The 14,353-nt window shown below is 47.8% G+C and overlaps 1 protein-coding gene across 1 annotated transcript; it reads left to right on the top strand.

Annotated features, from left to right (window-relative positions):
• The first annotated feature begins 2,177 nt into the window (after positions 1-2,177).
• On the top strand, positions 2,178-8,701 carry LOC144119094 (solute carrier family 22 member 7-like). The gene is made up of 2 exons (XM_077651810.1): positions 2,178-2,630; positions 6,844-8,701. Exons 1-2 carry the CDS (start codon positions 2,178-2,180, stop codon positions 8,344-8,346), a joined length of 1,956 nt encoding a protein of 651 aa, XP_077507936.1. The 3' UTR covers positions 8,347-8,701.
• The last annotated feature ends 5,652 nt before the right edge of the window (positions 8,702-14,353 follow it).

The following is a 14,353-nucleotide window of genomic DNA, read 5'->3' as shown; positions in this document are numbered from 1 at the left end:
TAAATAATTTTCAACATGAAATGTCAATCAAATATCGCAGACTGTAATAATGGCACTAAAAGAAGCGTGAAGAGATGAATCTTAATGAAAATTTGCAGACAAAATCGGAGAGGTAAAATACAAATCATGCTCACAATGCTTTTCTTTAGTGTATATCAATAACACTTCAGGAGTGGTAATCGACTAGACAGCTGTCGATCTACCTTGAAAGGAATATTTTAATTTCGTTTTGTTTCCTGTGCCAATTAATTTCGCAATTTAATCGCGACCTACACACTTCAAAACAAAATAGTCGCACCAAGAGTACATGCAGTTGCTAATTGAGTTAAGCTAAATATTGCAACAAGTGCGACGCAGCTCCAGCAATCCTTGTTTATTCTGACTTATTACGCTTAACATATCTGATCTGGAGCAGTCACTTAATGCGCCATAAATCCAGACTTGATAAACAGCGTACTTTCGGTTGAAGTGTCTCACTGAAAGTCACAGTTCTGCCGCAGAGGTGCGTCTACTTTTGCGTATCCGTACAGTGTAAACTTAGCGAACTCATGTTTTTAGACTGGCGCAACGAGGAGCAAGAATTTCTCCCGCGAAAAGTTTACACCTCTAAACAAAAACAGATAAAAAGCACCATCATCAAAGTCTTTGAGGCGAGAGATGACCGCTCAGCTTACGTAGCCATTATCTCTGGTGTTTTGTCGAGCAACACAATCGCCATCATGCCGTTATATTTGCTACTGGCAATAATTAAAAAGAATATTCGCGGTGGTTTAGCTCTGGTTAAACTGGAGTGACGCGATAGCTACAGCTGGCCGAGTGGAACTTGCTCAATTAAATTGCAAAGTAAGTCTTTCGTCGCACCGTTTCCCTGGGAATCCTTCATCTTCGTCCCACTTGACACGGCGCATGCGCACAGCTGTGGCAGTTCGGTTTCACAGGTGCGCCGCGCCGCCGGCAGCAGCAGCAGCTCCGCACCACGTGATCAGCCACGGCGCGGCAGCTGCTCCGCACCACATGACCAAAAACATGACAGCGTGGCGGTGCAGTTACGGGGTGGCGGCGCCGCCGCGCCGAAGGCTCGAAATGCTACCGTAATGTAGCTATCGCTAGAATAGGCGAGTACGAGAAATGAGTAATGCGCTTATTCATCAAGATGGCGAAATTCGCCAGCGCAGTTTGCCGAAGCTGCAGCGCTCAAGTTAGACACATCATGGGCAAAAACGATGCAATGTGACTCGATTTTGATGTTTGTTGCAATACCCCATTATTTTCTTCATTGTAGGTGACATCAATTCTAGAGTCACACCGGAATACCATACGAGCTACCCACCCCAAAAACTTCACCGAGTACGCGTGCAAGTTGTGAAAACCTCCCATCGCTTGCACGGACTGACGCCTGCCCTCCGGCGCAGTGACGGCGCCCCAGTGCGTAGGGTTCTATTTTGTCCTAGCGAAATTTACACCCAAAGCGACCAATTCGTTGTATTAGGAACTCATCTCCTGCTAGCCACCTTATCCTGTTTCGTGCGCGGTGTGTGTGCGAAATGAGAACTGGTGCGTGTGCAAGACATTGTTGTTGTGGTTATTTTCCTCACAACATGGCACTTACCCGCACGGGGGATTGGCCATAACCAGCCGGTGACATGTGCTGCATGTGCTGCACGTCGTCTGCTCGAGATGACTGAATCCCAGTGTCTGCGTGGTATTCTCTACAAAGCAGAGCACCCCAAGCAATTCATTTTATTATGACATCATCGCCCTCAAATTGCACCCTAACTCTCCTTTTACTTTACATTTTCCTCTTCCCCGGAATAAAAAGGTGGCCAGGGTCTCGTTATCGCCGGCGACCTCTCCACATATCTTTTCATTAAATTGCTTCTTTCTGCCTGAAGGGCAGACTTCACAAAATTCTTTCTTTTATTTCACCCGAAACAGATTATATATAGTTGTTAGTAGAAACAAAAAGAGCATAACAATATACGCTAACTGCGATTCTGAGAGGTAATAATAAATTAATTAAGTTTCTGCAACCATTGTGATTTATTTGCTTCATGGATGTGGAGGGTATATATAATATTGTAATTAATCAGTAAACGTTATAACTCGTTTCACTGCTGGAGCTGTGCGCATGCCTGAAAAGAAATGATCAAGGAAGAAGAAGAAGACTGCCCATAAGGATGGCCGCGTCTCCTAAATCTCCTCAGAAATCAAATGCTTCTCCTGCGCCAAGTACTCCTCTCGCTGCTTCTCCTGGAGCCCAAGGTTCCAGTGACAAGGCCAGTGTCCGAGGCGAAGAGCGTTCACCAGAATTGGGCAGCCACGAACTGAGGCTCAGCCCTCTTCAAGGGACCCTGGCGACAGACTCTGCGGCGGCCATTCAAATCAGACTTTACGCCATCTTGGGTCATGGCAACTTTCAGCGCCTCGTCGTCTCCTCCGCCGCACTTTCTATGATTGTTTATATGCTGCACGCGTTCGCCTATATCATCATCGGCCGACCCGTGGATCATTGGTGCCGCCGCCCTGAGGAGCTACGGCACCTCTCCTTGGACATGTGGAGGAACGCGGCCATTCCCATCGAGGCAGACGGGCAGTTCAGCCGGTGCACCGTATATGATCCGGCGATTTCGGTGAGAAAACAAAATATGTTTCATTACTAGGAATTTTCTGAACAGAGGTTTCGGCAGTGTTGACGGTTCAGGTTTTTCTTTTTTATAGTTGTAGCATATGAAACATAAGATTGACTATCGAGAGGATATCCTGTTTCCTTCCATATTTATGAAGTTGGCGGTGCAGGCAGGCCACGTTGTTCTAGCTCTCTTTGACGCGATAGTATTAAGGCTGCAGTTCTGCTAAAATTCAGGCGTTAGCGTTGTGAGCGACAAAGCAGGTATTTCACCTGCAACCGTTGTCCTGTGAACTTGTCACGTCATCACTGCCCGCCGGATTGCTATCAAGCTGCCCACTGTGGCATGTGGCAGGTAAAGTAAAAATAATCGCTTCAGAGAGTTTGCTCCGTGAGAGCAACCTGGGTTTCATATGCCCCACCAGTGGCTGTGTTTCAAGAAGACTCCGACTGTGCAAGTGGAGCATCGCTCAACCGCTGCACCACAGTGCTAGGGATAGTGTGATGACTTCACGTTATTTATGACTCCAAAGCAGATAATGACCGCGACTGCGAATTGATATGCAAAGTGGACTCCAGGGTGCTGCACGGACCCGTTAACGTTATCGCTTCATGCCCTAAAGGTTAATGGGCAGTTCAAGTGTCCCCTCTGTTTTTTTCTTTTTCTGTCCTCTTTTACTATTGCTTCACGAAGGCGTGGCTTAAAAACACCTCCATACAGGAAAACACCTTCATCGCAATTATTTATTTTACTGCGTAAGCAGCGAGCGCCGCTCGCCCATACTTCCGGCGGGTGCGTCTGTGTTGCTGCCGACCGCAAGAACTGCACCCCTACGACAGATAAACTCTGAACCGGAAGAGGCAGGAAACAAAACACGGATCCAGCGACGCCCCCAAGAAAACGGCGAGTCCAGAAGGGGGGGAAAGCGGCACGCAAAGCGAGCGCGCGTGCCAGATTACGTTAGCGGGCGCGCGTTATCATCTGATCCAAAGCTGCGCTTCAATTACGCCAAAATTTGGGCAAGGCAACAAACGTCAAAGCATTTGTTGCCTTACATATAAAAATCCTTAGTCAGCCATAAAGCCAGACAACGTAAAGACAAGTGTAGAGGCTGCAAATATAAGGAGTAAAATTATTAAAGGATATCAAAGCGCATTCTGCTTGTGCATTTCATCGAAACACCATCTGTGTATGTGACATTTTTTTTATTCACGCCACCGTCTGTGATATTGGCACCCCATATTGCATTCGTATTCGCCAAGCAGTATCCCCACCTCCTTTGTGGACAAAAAATTTTTCGCAACGATGGGGCCGACATCGGCGGTGCATGATAAGGAATTCGTCTCAAGGAATTTAAGCAGTGCCGCTCTTTCTAGCCATTGTAGCATCCTATAAGCTGGCCAGACTTGCCAGCACGAGTAGGTTCAGTGCTTACTTGACATTTTGCCTGGTTCCTCTGGTGACAGTAGCGAGCTGCGCATTGGAGGCACGACCTGCTTACGTGCTGTAAAGGCGAAATATTTAGTGTCATCATGAGCATTCGACCTCGACGCAGGTTGCGCACTGAGAAAAGAAACGAAGACGCGCCTCCAAACGCCCATTCCACCAATTCTGAATCAACAAATGTTCGAGTGAAAAACTCGGGCACTCGATTCCAATACCTTTCTCGAGCTAGCCTCAACCTAAGATGCGTATGCCATAGGCAATGAGAAATCGTAGGACACCACCCGCAACGGCCGGTGTACGACAGATGATTACGTCACTAATTATGACACAAAGATAAGTTTTTGAAGAAAGAAAATAACAGGGTAATTGTTTCCAAAGTGTTTCTAAATAGGGCCCAAAGAGAAAGCTGGTGCCACCATCTATGTGCGTTTCTTAAAGGGCGAATCATCCTCAGTGGGAATGCCGGGAAGGCAGTCTATCGTACATAGTTTGGCTCTAAGGCATAACTACAACTGCAAAAATACAACTTTTCGCCTATTATATTAGCAAGCAAGCGTTGTTTTACAATCGATATGTCCTGTAATAAAATATCTTTATGCCATATACATTGCAATAAGTGAGCAGGAAAGCAGATGGGCGTAAACGAGCACGAAATTTCGCCATGGCGAGAGAAGGCTTTCTCTTCATGCCGCCAAATATAAATAACAGTAGGAAATAATTGTGGCATTTTCAACACACTTTTCAGTGCAAGTATTCTTCCAAGAAAATCTTTAGCGCTTAAAATAGTACACACCGGAAGCTTCTGTTTTTGTATTGTAAAACACAGCAACGTTTCATTGCTGTAGTCTGCTATTGTGGGTTCGCGCCCCATGTCCGTGCGCAGGTTATGGTTCGTGCCATGAGAAACTTACCCGAGCCCCCGCTTTTCAATGAGAAACTTGTTTACACGCATCTAGTGCCGGCCCTCGGCATGTCCCGGCACTGCGCTTACAAATTTTGCCAAGAAAAACGTGAACTAGGAAGCGAAAACCTATCCTACCGGTAAGTGACGACCGTGTTCACGCCGACGAGTGCAATATGCAGGTTATTTGCGTGAATTTATTCATTAAGTGGATGTCGTTCCTGCATGCAACGCGCGGTCACTGCCAATCTTCTAAATGAAGCAAGCGTAATCCTCGGTGACTCATCATCATCATTATCATCAGCCTGACTACAACCACTGCAGGGCAAAGGCCTCGCCCATAGAGTACAATTAACTCCGTTCTTTGCAAGATGCGCCCACCCTATGCCTGCAAACTTCTTAGTCTCATCCGCCCACTTAACCTGCCGCCCCCTGCTACGCTTGCCCTCTCTTGGAATCCGCTCCGTTAACCTCAAAAACCAGGGGTTATCTTGCCTTCGCAGTAAAATACCTGCTCCTTTCCTCCCCTTGATTTCGACTAGGATGTCATTAACCCGCTTTTGATCACTCACCCAATCTGTCCGCTTCCGGTCTCTTAACGTTACACCTATCATTTTTCGTTCCTACGTTTACATATGATGCACTACGTTTAACATATGACGCACTTCTCGAATTCGCGCTTTTAAAAGATGCGTCTCCAAATCTCCTACGAGAAAAGGGCAGACTGTTCACAGCTGCATTCTGCTGAGTTCTCAACTGACAGCAAAATTTGTTCCGTTCTATCACCTTTGAATGCGCAGATACAGGCTTCTGCTGGACAAAGCCAACTTTCTGCGCAAATGGCTCCAAGCGATGAGGCAAACGGGCTTCGGCTTAGCAGGCACCATACACTGTGCTCTGCTCACTTTGCGTGCCTTCGGCTGGTTCCGATCTCAAATGAGCTGCGTGGCAGCTGAATAATTATAGCACCACTAAGCGCACAAAACAGCAGGGAAAACTACAGTGGTGAAAAGCAAACTGAACAATCAAAATATTCGTCAGTAGCACAGTTAACAAGTCCTCAAATGTCAATCCGAAACCACTTTCTTCACGGCATGCCACGGGCGTTCATGGTGAATGAAGTGGAGAGCCGCTAGCTTTCCATCTGGTCTATAGTAGGAAGCTCTATGACGGTCTCGCGTCTCGGTGAACACCTTAAACACGCCTTAAGGCAAAATGTGAAGAGTCTGGGAGAACGCACAATTGAAGGTGCGTAGGCCATCGGTTCAATTGCTGTCGCATGCCGGCCTCTAACTTGACTAGCACATGTAATCTGTATGCAACGAGAAATCGTGTGAGACCCCGGAATGCCGTACGCGAAACGGTTCCTCACAATTTTGGTAAGAATACACTTGAAAGAACTGGTTTCATATTGAGGGCAGCAAGTGGGGATTTAAAGATAGAAAAACGATATGTATATAGATCTCTGAAACGGCGCTGCTCGGCCTGCTGTGTGCGTTCTATGGCAGCTTGATGACGTCACGCTACTTTTGGTGCCATCGCTGGGTTTTCTGTAAAATCTGCAAGTACAGGCACTAAAATAAACCGCCGGCTTTTCTCGTAATGGTTGTAGTAATGCTTTCTTATTTAAAAAAAAGACTGCGCATGTTCTTTTCCGCAGAAGTTGAAGTCCTTAAAGAGATAGTATTAATCAGCTTGATATATTCTAAACCCGCTAAGCCTAGTACGTTCGTATTTATGAAGTTATCCGCCCAATCTCAGTGAATGTCTGGGAGAAAAAAACAGTTTAACCTGTTGAGCAAAAATTCCCTCATTATAGACGAACAAGGAAAACTTCCCACATCTGTTTGCCCATTTTCTTCACAACAGGAAGACGCGGATGAAGAACGCCATGTGGTGGGCTGTCAAGCTTGGGAATATGACATCGGCTACGCCAAGGACAGCATAATTAGCAACTGGGACTTAGTGTGTGACCGCCAATGGCTCCTCAGCGTTTCCTCTTCCGTATTCATGCTTGGCCCTGCGGTCTTCGCTCCCCTCGCCGGCCCTATCTCGGACCAGTTTGGACGAAAACCGGTCCTCATGGCGGCTGCAGGAACACTCCTCGGCGCCAGCCTGTGCGCCGCCAGTTCGCAGTCATTCCCACTTTTTCTCATGGCTCGCTTCGTGGTCGCCGGATCTGCCAGTGCAACTTCCCTTATGTTGTTCACCATGATTTTTGAGGTGACCGTAAACGAGCGGCGTGCCCTGTACAGCTTGGGAGCGACATCAATCGGGGGCACTGTTCCTCTGATGCTACTAGAGCTGGTGAGCTTATTTCGCCCGTCATGGGAGCTGGCGCAGGCACTTTTACTGCTACCGACGGTGCTGCTGTTGATCTGGTGCAATTCGGTCGAAGAGTCGCCCAGCTGGCTGATAGCCACGTCGCAGTTACGCATGGCCCAACAGGTTGTCCTCAGTGTGGCAAAAATAAATGGACTTGACGTCAGTAAGGCCAGACAAGCATTCCAGCGACTCAAGCAGCAGATCAGGCCGAAGGACCAGGCGCATTCAACTTCAGTTTCCGCCTCTTCTAGCAGCACTACAACAGAGGGAGCCCTGCAGGCCACTGTCTTTTACCGCCGGGCACTCTCAGTCGCCATCGCATGGTTCAACCTCACCTTCGTCTACTACAACCTTGCCATTATGGCGGTGAAGAGAGGTGGCCACAGCAAAGCAGCCCACTTCGGCATGCAGGTACTCATCTTCTTTGGTATATGCTGGCTGCTTACCAAGAAAGGCCAGCGCGAAACGCTGACCGCTGTCCTTTCCTCCGTCGCTGTTGGCGCCGCCGCTTACTTCGCCGCCAGTTTCCTAGCCCTTTCAGCACTGATTCCCTCTCTCCGCAGCCTTGTCTTGTGCCTGTGCACCGGTGCCCTTGCCATCTGCTACGGCTACACGGCTGAAGTGTTCCCCATTTCCATCCGCAGCACCGGCATTTGTCTCTCCTACACGGTTGGGCGCCTGGGAGCCCTGCTCAGTTCCTTTCTGACCGCGTTCGAAGGCGTGACCGACTCTGTCGCCATGGAAGCGGCCTTCGCGGTTCTTATGCTTCTTAGCGCTGTAGCGGTTCAGTGGCTCCCAGAAGTGTTCCTCAACAAGAAAACTACTAAGCCGTCGTCGCCCGTTGTGCTGAGCCCAGAAGAGAGGAAGAAAGCCCTGAAAGCGTCCTTGGCGGCCACGCCGAGCCCACGACAACAAACGCGCCGGCGCACGGACCGCATACAGCCAGCGGTCACGCCTAAGCGTTCCAGGGCAAAAAAAATGGAACCCACGTGTGTGACGGAACGTTCGCCCATTGTTTCTGCGTCCGCCACTCCAAAGAGTTTATAGGCTCTCAAACTATACATAGCATACTTAAAATTCCTATCTTTTCTGCTCTGAAGAAAAATGATGTGAATATCTTACTAACTTAAGCCTAATTTTCTCCCCTGTTATTATCTACGTCCAAAGCATAAGGTTTATTTTTAGGTACAGTGCTTGAGATACTAAAAAATGCGATCAGAACCAGAAGACTTGATGTATTTATCATAATGCAGTGCGACATGCATCATTTTATTATAAATACCACAACGTGCATTATAGGACACACAGACCTAGAACTGGCACAGATGCCGGCGTATTAACTGTGCAAGTTTTATTCATTGTCACCGAGCCAATCATAACGAATTTGAAAGGCTTTATATTACGAGTTGATCTGGCCTAAATATTTAAATGAGTGCGGCATGGTGTCTCATTTTTTACCTAAACAGTCGGAATATCCTTGATTGTTGTCTTTGTAATTTTGCAATGGAGAAAAACTGATATAGTTTTGTGACATGGTTTTGTTATTTCACTTCCACATTCGGTAATAAAATGGCACGCCTGATTAAAGTTGGCCTGTACTGATTGTTTACCGCGTTTTAATTGCACCCGAATGAGCTGCCACCGCAACGGAGCCCTAACAAGCGACCACCCCGTGCACATAGTCCTTGCCACAAACCAAGTGCTAACTTTCCCAAACAAATGGAATCGTCACACACTCAAGCACGCCAAAACCCTCCCTTTTAAATCGCACGGAGAAACAGCTAGCTCTTATCATTCGCGTTACCAGCTGTGTGACAGTCATTAATTTTGCTTCCCCCGGGTAACATTCCTTAAACTGAGGTGGCCTTTACAGTGCACACAACTGCACTATGTGGAAATATATTACGCTAGCATTTATTCCTCTGACAGGTTTGCACGATCTGCGAACATGCTCAGGGATTACTTAACTGTCAATTAGGAAAATTGTCAAAAACTTGTCACAAAGGTGTCAATAAGCCTCGCTCCTATTGGTCGGTCGTGGCCGGCGGCCATTTTGCTTTTTTACGTCATGAGTGGCAGCAGATGACGTCACGGATGTGCCAGAAGTGATGACGTTGCACACCTAATTATGCAGCCGCTAATTGACAGTTTTTTTGTCACAGTTTCGAGGCCGTCAGTTTGACCGTTGCCTTTGTGACAAAAAATGGCGGTGGTGTACGCGGCGATACGACTGAGGTGGCAGCGCTGGCGCGAGCAACGGCGAAGGAGGGCGCACGAAGACGCGTTTGATTTGCCGGACGAGTGGTTTCCACGCCTTTTTCGACTGGAGAAGCAGACTGTGGAGCGACTATGCGACGAAGTCGCCGATGAACTGGGAGGTTTGCGTGCGAGTGCGCTGTCGGTGCGGCGGCAGGTGCTGTGTACTGCGGTTATTTGCCATGGGCGGATTTCAGGCTGCCGTTGCTAGCGAGGCGTACGTTTGCATCGCACAACCGACGGTGAGCAAATGCGTACAGCGGGTGTTGGAGGCAATTTGTAAAGTTAGTGCGCAGAAAAGGTGGGTTTCCGTCGTCACCTTTGTGACACACCGCTACATATGAATAAAATACGCTTATGCTGGCAAAGCACTTTGTTTTTCCCAACAAATGGCACTTCGTGGTCGTCTTCTGTTTCCCAAGGGAAAAGAAACAAACAACCACTCGTCACATATTGACACACCTCACTTTTTGGCATTTCTGTTATCGATCGAAAGAACCGAACAACACAGACTTCAACAAGTTCTCCTCGATTTCGTGCCAAGCTCTTCTTGCAAGTTCGCTCGGTAGTCGCGTAGCCTTTACTGCATTCGCTGAAATTTTTCAGCGCACTTAGGTCAGCCGCACAGTAGCTCGATTCCAGACGCCGCGCAAAAAAACAATAATACGGCGTGAAACACATGTTTTCGTGCGAAGCGGCTTTTTTACTGCCGTCAGCACACCCCCGCGGCACCGAATGTTACCCACCAGCCAATTTAATAGAACAACTTCGAACGTTTTTTGTTTTACCTAATATTTTCAAACTTTAAACAATGTTTTGGCAAAATAAAATATCAGTTATTTTCATCCTGGCTCATTTCTTATTTCTTTTTACAAAAACTTAAGCAGACAGTCCCTCGAATGCTCTCGGGGCGCCATCCAGCTGTAATTGGCCGATTCCTCGTTGCGTCACGTGGTGACGTCTCCTCGTGTCGTCATTTTGACGCCAGTGTCAATAACTTGTGACAGAATTTGTCACAGTTGCGTAATCTTTCCCCAGCCCAGAAGTAAAAAAAAAAGCAGCAGCTTTATATGAAGTCTTATTTCCAAACCGCTATTGGCAGGTTTGAACAGCGCTTAATAAAGGAGCTTTTACAATGCGCGCGTCGCGGTCTTGAAAGCAGCATGGCGTCGTGTATCCGGCCTACTTCAGTCCTCAGGGCCTGGTTTGTATTTTGTCGTCTGATGTTTTACTTATTTTTAGGCACTCACAAGCGGTCGGTACGTCTTAAGGGTGGATCTTCAGTAAACCGTTGAGAAATAAAAAAGGACAAAGACTCAGATAGACAACGCTCTTTGTGTCTGTTTTCTGAGTCTTTGCCTTTTTGGTGCTACGTTTTCTACCCTTGAACCGACATGTGCCGCAATGAATGTTTTTCTTGAATTACGCGATAATTTCTAGTTATTTCGATGAGTAATGAGAGCCAGATGCGATAGGCAACAAATAGAACCGCAGAAAGCTTTTTTTTTAAGCGGAATTTATTGCCCCAGGGCATCAATGATGGGTGAACGTGTGATTGATGGTGTAGTAGAGATTAAATGAATGGAAAAAGGTTTGCTGATTTGATGAAGTCCATTAGAGAACGATGGTACGGTCCCTGCGTACCTGCTACCATCAGGTGCCGGATCCTTGTAGGCTTGAGAGCTGGGCAGTCCCACAGTAAGTGATGAATCTCGGCCTCAATGTCCTCGTGTTTACATATCGGACACCCTGGCCGAGGAAACAATTCTCGGTACTGAGGCCACTTCCGAGTGATGGCTGGTGTGAGGGCAACCCCGACCCGGATCCTACTAAGCGCAACCTCCTCGGCACGGGTATGACCGCGGGGGAGGGTTACCGCACACGGAGGGATGAGAGCACGTGTGCGGCGCCGCAGGAGTTCCTTTCTTGATGAAAGGAGGGTAAAATTGTCCAAATGAAGGAACCGAGGCGTTGATGAGTGTATTCGCAAGGAGGGTCGCTAAATGTGCCTGGCTTTGATAGGTCAGCAGATCCCGTGGGACCCACTCAATACGTACTGGCTGCGGGATGCGTGCCGCGAACCGGTGGATGTCCTGACATATCGTTGGAAAGCGGCTAACACGTCGTAGCAACCGGACAACTTGAAAGGCGTCAGTGCGGATGACAACGCGGGCCGCAGGGAGCATAGTTATGTCGGCCACGGAGCACAGTGCTTCTTGAACTGCAACGAGCTCAGCACAAAAGGACGAAGGGGCTTCCGTAAGCTGCAACCAAGAGGTTCGATTCACGCCGCAGAGAGGAACAAATGATCCGACCGCATCGCCGCTGAGGCGTATTGCAAAATGTCTGCCTTCCAAAAATGATTGGACATAACTACGCACTCCCAAAGGGAGATGAAGTATGTCAATGGAGTTCAGAATGGCTGCATGACTGATGTCGTCATATGCCTTTTCAACGTCCATTGCTAAAACAGTACGCACGTTGCGGCTGCGGGTAGATCACAAAACTGCAGATGCTAAGACAGCCAACCCGTCCTCGGTACCAATATATGGACGAAAGCCGATCTGTGCTTGGCGATAAAAACCGTGCTGCTCTAGCAATCATGACAATCGTGTGGCTAGCATTTTCTCCGCCAGCTTTCACAGCGTAGGAGTTAAGGAGATAGGTCGCAAGTTGTCAATATCCGTCGGAGGCTTTCCTGGTTTCGGGATAGGAATCGCGGCAGCGGATTTCCAGCTCTCGGGCACTACGCCATCCAATCATGCTTTGTTTATTTTGGAAGTATTTGAGGGAGTGCAGCACTACTCAGGTTCTTGTACACCTCGTACTGAATATTGTCCGGGCCGGGCGCTGTTTTCCGTTTCGCATCATCTATTGCAGTCAGCAACTCAGGTATAGAGAATGGACACGCAATTTCATCTACGTCGACATCAGACGGCATTTGATATACATGCGCTGGGATGCCTGCCACATTGAAACCAGCGCTGAGTCCCTCATTTCCTTAACCTTAACCTCATTTCCTTAACTCATTTCCTTATATATATATATATATATATATATATATACAGAACGTACACCATAGAAATCGTACATTACACTGCTCACAAAGCAAAGCAGTCGTAATTTTAAAAACAGTAAAGAAAAAATTATACAAAAATAAAAAAAAAATAAAAATAAAGAACGCTTCAGCTTCGTCTTTAAGTGCGGGACGCGACAGCGTGTTGCAATGTTGACAAGGAGTTCACGAAATGTTTGGCGCGACGCCTTGCCTGTTGGACAATTTAAGAAAAGCACATGACACCTGTCTGACATATCTTGTGGACACCCAAACCACACTATACGGAAAAGAATATTTGCTACGAGCGGTGCCAACAATTACAACTACGCGTTCCGGTAAACATTAAGTTTGCAGCTGCTTCGAAACAGGTTTACCTCATTCGAAGCCCTCCTGAAAAGTGCAAACCGCATGTGTGATAACGGCGCCTGCAGACAATGCGGACCACGCTCCTTCTCTCCACGTGTGTTTCCCGGTAAAGATAACGGTTGCGTTTTCGTGTCATTGTTGCAAGCAGAAAACGCCTGACTAAAAACTGAACACATATAGCATAGCTTCGCCGTCCAACCACCTTCAAAGCATCGATTGGAGCCACAATTTTTTTGACGTTATGGCTGATTGCTTTGGTAAAAAAGCTTGCTTTTCATTTGTGACACATCCTTATGCGCTGTCTGCGAAATCCCCAGGCAGCATGCTTTGCTTCGCAGCTATAAAGCGGAGCACCTATGCCACACCCCAAGTTATAAATCTCTGCAAGGTAATGCGAACCCATTTTCTCTTCTTTCAATATATTTTGATCTTTAGGGAAGCCGTAAGGGCTTTACTAATGGAATTAGACGAAAACCATACTGTCTGGTTACTTTCAACGTTATAGCGTTAAAGGCTTCGTTATGCAGAAAATCCGGCGTTCCCGTTGTTCGCGTTGTCTGCGTTGTCGGCGTTGTGACCGAAAGATCATGGGCATGGCTATCGCGGGTGGTCCCCAGAGAGCAAACTAGGATGCAGGTGGGCCACCTAGATCACTTGACCTTGCGATGTCATCACAACCTGCCCACTGGATAGTGCTATATCTTCCCACTACGGCAGATGGCATGATTTTCGCTCGGGAAGAGCGACGTGGGCCGCACAAGGCCCACCGCTGGATGCACCTGCAATCGCAGAGCAGTGGCACCTCGCTTAACCGCTGCAGCACTGCACAGAGGGGGGGGGGGGGGGGGGGGGGGGGTATGAGGTCTCCCAAGGACCTATGAATGTAAAATAGAAAATGACATTCTTCATATACGCGAATTAACCCATTCCGCTATCGCGTCATGTCATTAATTCGAAGTTTAAATGTCTCTGCAATCTTTTGGCAAAGGCGGTACATTTCCTAAAACCTCTGAATCCTAAAGCGGGCACCTATGCCACACCCTAAATTCTAAATCTGCATGGTAATGCGAACGCTTTTCCTTTTCTTTCAAGATATTTTGATCTTTGGGGAAGCAGTAAAGGCTCTACAATAGGGGTGAGAAGCAAACCATACTGTGAGCTTGGCAATACGACATCGGCTACGCCAAGGACAACACAGTCAGCGACTGGGACTTGCTGGGACAACATATTGTGCGACAGGAAGTGTCTGCTCAGCCCCTCGTCCACCGTATTCGTGCTCGGTTCTGTAGTCTCCACCTCGGTCGCTGGCCCGATGTCGGGCCGGTGTGGTGGAAAACCCGTCGTTATGGTGGCCGCCGGAACGCTTCTGGGCGC

The sequence above is a fragment of the Amblyomma americanum genome, chromosome 2 (genome assembly GCF_052857255.1).
Source record: "Amblyomma americanum isolate KBUSLIRL-KWMA chromosome 2, ASM5285725v1, whole genome shotgun sequence".
Lineage (NCBI taxonomy): Eukaryota > Metazoa > Arthropoda > Arachnida > Ixodida > Ixodidae > Amblyomma > Amblyomma americanum.
Note: the sequence above shows the minus strand (reverse complement) of the source record. Positions and strands in the feature narration are given on the sequence as shown.